The sequence below is a fragment of the Poromitra crassiceps genome (genome assembly GCF_964638095.1).
Source record: "Poromitra crassiceps genome assembly, chromosome: 4".
Classification (NCBI taxonomy): domain Eukaryota; kingdom Metazoa; phylum Chordata; class Actinopteri; order Beryciformes; family Melamphaidae; genus Poromitra; species Poromitra crassiceps.
The window spans coordinates 14,986,527-14,994,026 of record NC_139626.1 but is presented as its reverse complement, the minus strand read 5'-3'; the positions used below and the strand labels follow the sequence as shown (position 1 = coordinate 14,994,026).

The window sequence follows — 7,500 nt, the reverse complement described above, 5'->3', positions numbered from 1 at the left end:
GCCTGTGTTGAGGGTCACACAAACAAAAATGCACTCTTGAAGCTAAATAAATCCAAAACCAATGAGTCAATTATTTAAATTTTTACTTCAATGTAGAACAGTCATTTCTTACACATGAGATTACTTTTAGCCTTTTAGTCATAAAGATTATTGAAAGATATTCCATATTCCAGACTGAAATGCTATAACAGAAGTGGAGTATTGGCCAGAATGACATGAACATTTGGACACTTATTCAGCGGGTATCTTGCATGTTGCATTCATGTGCACTTGTACATTTTTTTTTTTTTGCAATTCCAGCACATGCCGCACAGGGGGGGCTCACGGACCGCCAGTTGCCCAGGTCTGCTCTAGAAGCACTCTAAATGACTCTAAAGAGACCAGTTGCTCCCATTTTTGAGTGTGCTGGAGCCTATTCCATTTATCAGGGGCATAGAATGAAGAAGCAGGCTTTCCCTGTTCAGTCTTCACTCACACACAGAATAAGCAGTCTGACCGCGAGCGTGCTGGACAATTTGCATTGTTGAGACTGAGAAGCGAGGACAGATACAAAGGAAGCTTGCCAGTTAAAGCTTTGTAAATGAATAAAAGACAGTGTTGCTCTCTTTGAGCCATCATTTAGCCCCCTTCCCAACCAGCTAGATTCATATATAATAACTAGTTTAATATATCAGTATGTTCACTGTAGCTTTAAACCAGCTAGATTCATATATAATAGCTATGTATGTATTTTCAAAAAGCCTAACCAGGGACAAGGGCTGCAAATTAGCTATGGCTAGAAGTCCTATATACACTGCATCGGTTTAGCACTTTATTTAAATGTAGAAATGCTTATGTATTGTCCCTGTCAAATAAATGAACAAATAAAAAATAAAATACATATTTTCTTTCTCTTTGTTTTGACTGACAACTGAGAGAACATTCACATGCAGATCTTTAAAAAACAACAACATCCCGATCCTTAACATCAGACACAAACTGTACACAAAGCTCTTTCAACCACTGAGTTTTATATCAGCTGAGTTTCATTATTGACTAACTGCTATGCGTTACTTGTTGATTACAATCCTTTTGTGTAGGCTTAAATTGCTTGGGTCAATAAATGACATTTGTTAATTTTAACACAATAGGAGGGATAAAAACACTCTTCGTCCGATCGAATGCAAAAAGAAAAAGAAAATTCCTTTGGCACGAATAAAGTTGAACCCTGAACTTGACTTGAACTTGAAGGACACAATGAGGGTTTTTGAGCGCGTTCCCTGGGTGCCGAGGTCACCAAACTTCCCCGGCGCATGAAGAAGCATTTGGCGCTTTCAAGTGAATGAGTGGATTTGTAGTCGGGAGGTTTTGTTGGTCACCTCAGCTCTGAAGCCTGCAGTCTCTGTGAAGCCCTGCCAACCAGACAGCCAGCACCATCAAATGGCTCCCACAAGATGGTTTCAAGGCATTTCAAGTCAAAACCTCTCAATGCCATGCCTGTTTCTGCCTCTTTCTTCTCTACTCTTCTCTTCTCTTTTCTTGCTTCTCTTGCGCGCAAGATTTCTAGGGTGGAGACTCTGGGGCCGATGCGCCATGGCTGCAGATTTTTCTGTTTTGTTTTGTTTTTGTTTGTTTTTGGGGGGGGGGGGGTGACTACAGTGATGTCAACTCGTGCCACATCTCATCCACATCAACAGTGGGTATGACATCACTTGACGATTGCACGGCATGACATGACATCATCAGTGGTTATTACACCATCCTTAAGTGATACATTTTCGGGAGTTTAGCTCATTTGCCACATCCCCCCACATAACCAAGATACACCATGCCACACTGTCCGCTCAGTTTACAGCGAGCTACAGTCGTGAAGTTAGTTAGTATCGCCATAGAATGGAGCTTAATGGTACAGCTGTTAAAAACCCGCAAAAACACACATCTCACGGCAAAATACATGTTGTGCTTTGGGTACTCACCACACGATGAAATATTAATCCAAAATGCACATACTCTGTCTTTTTGGAAGGAAAAGAGGTTGGCGGCCATGTTTGGAAAGTAGTGCCAGCTACCTCTTTTCCTTCCAACAAGAACTCAAAACTCAAAACTCTAAGGATTTTTCAAAGCATTTATGAAAAAATGAATGTGGGGTGAAATCTCTTAGGCCGCATGCCCAACCTGGAAGAGGGAGTGACTTAGGTTAGGACTACTGGTTGAGACAGACTGTAGTGACTATACTCAATACCAAGAAACCCCCTTGATTCTATGTTTCCTTTAGGGCTCAAATGTGTTTCTATTTGACTTGATTTGATTCTTCTAATGTAATGCAATTTGCTTGTTCTTTTACATGAATGTTATCTTTTTCACTTTGCAATTTGTTCTTTTCTTTGCATCTATTTTATGTAAAGCACTTACTTGCATGATATGTGATATACGTGCCTTGCCTTAACATTTGTTCATTTGCTCTCCACATGAGAGAGACCAGAGGTCAGGTTGGGTGGCCGCTGTACATTGGACTGTACATTAAATAATTTAAATGAGAAGCAAGAAAACACATTTCCTCTTAGATTCTAAGAGGAAATGTGATCATCTAAGACTTAGTTGATTTAAGGCGAGGAAACATGTCTTGTAAATCCCATAATCATCCTCTTTCAAGTGAGTGTGACTCACTCCTATCACCTCATAGGTGAGCTAAGACTGCCACCTAGTGTTGTAATGGTGCTGTTGGCACGCTCAGACGGGGTTAGAGCCTGCCCCAGCTCGGTGAATGGAAGCAGGCAAGATATATCCAAACTAACAACTCAAGTAAAAGCTTTTCTGATGTCTGGCCTAAAGATCAAAGGTCAAAGTCCCAGTGAGATTTAATGTCACTGGGACTTTGACATCTAAGGCTTTGGCTGCTACATAATGGAAACAATTGGCCTGTCTTCTTCTGGACAAGCTGTGCTCCCACACCCAGCCCTCGACTGTCTCCAACCTCAACATCCCAGCTGAATTCCTGAGATAAAGCCCTCAGAGCCCAGGACAGAAAACCACTGGTCAGACCTCTCTGAAAGATTGTCAGGAAGCTGCTGTCTCTCTCCATGTCTCACACTGGTCAGATCTTCAGACAGGATGAGTTTTGAATGTGCAGTGTTTGGGTCCAGAATCACAGGAGTCCCAGACTGTGAGGGTCAGGTTGCCCAGGTGTTTGACCTCATCTATCAGAGCTCCTGAGACCAGCTGTGGATCCTCCAGGGGGCGCTGGACTCTTTCCACTGTAGCCTTGTCGTTCCGCAGGACAGACGTCTTCAGCTCTCAGACACTCTGACCGTGTCTGAAAGAGTTGCTATCTCTCTGCTCAGACCCTCAGTCTTCATCATCTGACTCTTCTGCTCCACCACCAACCTCTTTTTTCCCAAAGCGATTTAGTGGACGACCCACTCTACCTCCTGAGCAGCAGGGAATGTTCCCACAACATTGGCTAATAACTTGCTATATCCATAGCTAAAGATTGCAGGGAAGGCACGCCGTTATTAGACTGCCTTGTTTTTGAATACTTAGGACTGTTGTGCATGGTTCTTTATTTTTATTACAGGTTGATGGAGTCCATGGGGCGGTTCATCGGCAGAGTCACTTCGAGTTCTCCTCTGTCATTGAAGAACCTGGCCTGTCCCTCCTTGCTGTGGACCGAGTGAGGGAGATGAACGCCTAGTTTATATTTTGGCGTCCGCAGATCAAGGAACTTCTCCCTCACATCCAGGACCACATCTTCTGCTTTAGTTTCTGGCAGTTTGATTTTAACCAGTATGGCTTCACAGCACATGGAGGACGGGTCCTTCCTGGTCAGGCCCAAGAACAGATCCTCCGTCCCCACATTCTGCTTCAAGATGATGTCATACTCAGGCTGCGGCCGCGGGTCAGAGAGATCATCACACTGGGAGCCTTCTGCCACCTCCTCCTCACTCCAGATATCTTTGCTGTTCTCCTTCGTGTAGGCCGTCGACACCTCCTTATCTTTACTGCTTTTAGATGGGGGGCCAATCTGTCCAGGACCCAGCTGTGCACACGCTGCCACGCCCTCCTCCTCCTCCTGCTGAGGGGACAACAAGGCAGACAGAGCCCGTAAGCTCTGGAAAGACCCTCCAAGACCTTGCATTGCGAAGAGATGTCCGTTAAAATTAAGTTTTACTCGTGCAGTGCCCGTTCACTGATGGAGTCAAAAATCACTCAAAAAGCTCATGAGTGCACTTACATAAACTCCATCGGGCCTACTTATAGCCACTGCAGGGAAGGATTTATAACATCACTGATGATGTCACAATGTCTGTCTATGACATCATCAGTGATATCAATTTATGCATAGAAAAATAGGTGATGTCACCACAGTGATGTCACTCGAGCAATTGTGATCATCAGTGAGGGACAGTGAGGGGAAGTTACTTGCATTTGTCACCACAGATGATAGGCTACATGTGTATTCAGCAACTCACCAGTAGATGGAGACACAGACTTGATGATGTCCAGACAGTAATTTGCTGTTTTCATCTTGTAGTAAAATCACATTTAATCTATCCTGCCAAATTCAACTCAAAATTGGCAAAAGACAGTTAAGCAATAAACGGAATAGCCTACAGGCCTATCAGGGACACGTAGGTCTACAGCAGTGGTACGCAACCTTGCCCTACTCAGGTGCTACATTGACAAAAATAAATCTTTGAAAGACCCACAATCCAAAAAAGTCAATTTCCTCCCTTTATTTAATTATTATTATTTAAAGTAGGACTTAAAAGAGCCACAACTACTCATAAAGGAGCCTCAGTGGGCTCTTGCCTCGAGTTGAGTATCACTGGTCTACAGCTGGCCTACATGAGCTCTGAGTTGATAGACCCAACCCACAACCCACAGCCCAGCCTCTAGTAGGCTATACAATTTAGCCTATAGGTAGGCCTATTTCACGTGTGTCCAAATGGAAGATTATGAATATTATATTAGATGAGTATTTTACCAGGCGACACTGCTAACGTTTGATTACCAGTGAAATTAAAAGTCTGTGAACAGGAAACATGAAAGTAACATCTTATATTTTCATTTAGGCTTTTTGGAATAGATTTTTCACTTGTTTGGCATTTCCTTGATTTTTATTTACAGCCTCTTCTCCCACTGCATCCATCCTATCAATGAGTGAATCATACAGAGTCTATTCACATGTCCACATTAGTTGTTCAAACATGTTTCTCTACTGTCTTCTCTCCATAGGCGGGCCAGGGGGGCCAGGCCCCCCAGTAGTAAAAATAATAATAAAAATGCTCACCATTGTAAATCTCCATCTCACTGTCTGGCTGAATATGCTCATACAATTTATATCCACTTTGACAAGCATCACAGGTATCTCTTTGCTAAAGCTGTGACAGGGGGGGTCTCTGACAGGGCCTTGCTGCAGCCGCCCCCTCCCTCTGGAATGCCCTCCCCATCTGACAGGCCAAAACTCATTAGTCATCTTTCCAAAAAGCCTTCAAAACCCACCTTTTCACTATTGCTTTTGACCTATAATATTTTTACATCATCAGTGATGTCACTATATATGACATCATCAGTTGCCTAAATTGCTCAAGTGACATCACTTATGACATCATCAGTGATTTATGACATCACATCACCCAATCGCACGTAAAAGCGGCATGTGGCCGGCACAAAAATTGAAACAGAGAACAGAGCCCACATTGCCAAATTTATAGATAGATATAGATATAGATATAGATATATACATTCCAAGTTATGTCAGCCGGGCCGTTGTGTGTGTGTGTGTGTGTGTGTGTGTGTGTGTGTGTGTTGGGGAGTCTGTTTCGTAACAGATTTGATTGACTACAGTTCCCATGAGCCTTTCTGTTTTTGGCTCGGTGGGTCTCTCTCTACGCTAGACTCTCTACCCCAGGGAGGAGGGACGAGAGGAAGATGGGGGGGGGGGGGGTTGGGAAAGAATGTGTGGAATTTATTTCCTGTTCAGCTCGGAGAGAGAGGGAGAGAGAGAGAGGGAGCGAGAGAAAGAGGAGTAAAGTAAACCAGGAACAACCATGGCAGTGTGTGAGGCAGAGAGACAGAAAACGACCCGGAGCTGAAAAATGACGGAGAGAGAGAGCTGAGCGCTGACTCTCTCTCTCTCCTTCCGGCTGTATTATTCTCTCTCTCTCCGGTCCTCCTGAAGTCCCGGTCCGGACCAGACCTCAGACGTCCCGGGTCCTGGTCCAGAGGGTCCAGCATGGCCGAGCCCCTGCTGAGGCGAACCTTCTCCCGGCTGCGGGGGAAGGACCGCTCCCGGAGGAAAACCGAGCCCAAGCTGAGCGGTGAGTAGGACTGGGGGTTCAACAAGTAAAACAAGTAGCCTACAAAGTAAAATATCGAATCGAATCAATCGTCATATCGATTAACGTCCCGTGATCTGTCCTTTAATATCTGCCTTTTCCCCCGTAGATGCGTGAAGCGTTAAACCCAGTTGGCGTCACGATTTAACATGAAAACTTGTTGTTTCTGCATTGCACTGAAGAAAGAAAGACCTCTGCACACACTCAGAGTGACTGTTCAGTCTGTACCTCTGTTGTGTTGACTGTACAACTGTTGACTGTGTCGCTCATGTTCCATACAAAGTACAGTAAACTGCTTTGGGGTCAGTTCTTAATGTAAACATTACAGCATCCTCGTCGTAACATTTACAGCATTAGCTTTCTCAGAATCTCTTTCATATCAAACCAAGGTATTGTAACAGAAATATCCCTACCTGAATCCATGTTGAATCTAATCATATTGAATCAAGACCTTGTGAATCGATATCGAATCGATTGAGGACATCAGTGATACCCAGCAGCCAGCGCCGAGGCCTATAAAAAACTGATGCAAAATAAAGTGCAATAACAGCCTACTTTAGAGCAGAACATCACTGACGGCCACTGAGAGTGTGAGTTTAACAGTTTGTTAGTTTAGTTTGTAAATGATGATTATTATTTATATTTATTATTATTATTATTATTATTATTATTTCCTCAAACATGATCAGAAGTGAGCAGTCCTGACCCACTGACGGGGGCATGATGCACTTTCTTTGCTCCTCGGATATATCATATTTACGAGTTGCGAGCACATGAATGTCCCTCCAATGCAAGCCCAGATTAGCAACTATATGGGCAGGGTGAGTGCCCTGGGGCATCAGCTGCCTTGGGGCATCAGCTGCCTTAATTGTACTGTCTTTCAGAGGCTGTAGCGGGCTCGTTCTTAAAGCTAGAGCAAAGCTACTGATATCATATGAAACTAGAAGACCTAGGGCCTCCATTGATACCAACCACGACATGCTAGCTTGCCGGGAAGGGGGCTAAATACCGCTCCAAATTTAGACAAGATTTTGGCAAGGGAAAAACGGGCATGGCCATATTCAAAGGGGTCCCTTGACCTGTCACCTCAATATATCTGAATAATAATGGGTTCTATGGGTACCCACAAGTCTCCCTTTACAGACATGCCCACTTCATGCTGATCCATTTTCTTCTTCCAAAA

The 7,500-nt window shown here is 43.9% G+C and overlaps 1 protein-coding gene and 1 pseudogene across 2 annotated transcripts in view; one reads left to right on the top strand and one right to left on the bottom strand.

Annotated features, from left to right (window-relative positions):
- Positions 1 to 3,547: 3,547 nt before the first annotated feature.
- LOC310775618 (dynein axonemal assembly factor 6 pseudogene) lies at positions 3,548 to 4,114 on the bottom strand (annotated as a pseudogene). The gene has a single exon. The product of its transcript is annotated as a dynein axonemal assembly factor 6 pseudogene (transcript).
- Positions 4,115 to 6,117: 2,003 nt separating this feature from the next.
- The window catches only part of syde1 (synapse defective Rho GTPase homolog 1), a gene marked incomplete at its 3' end in the record, with an annotated part of 25,666 nt that continues 24,283 nt past the window's right edge, over positions 6,118 to 7,500 (top strand). The window contains exon 1 of the mRNA XM_083635778.1: positions 6,118 to 6,299. Coding sequence (XP_083491904.1) covers positions 6,215 to 6,299 — 85 coding nt within the window. The 5' untranslated portion in view covers positions 6,118 to 6,214. The remainder of the gene's footprint in view (positions 6,300 to 7,500) is intronic.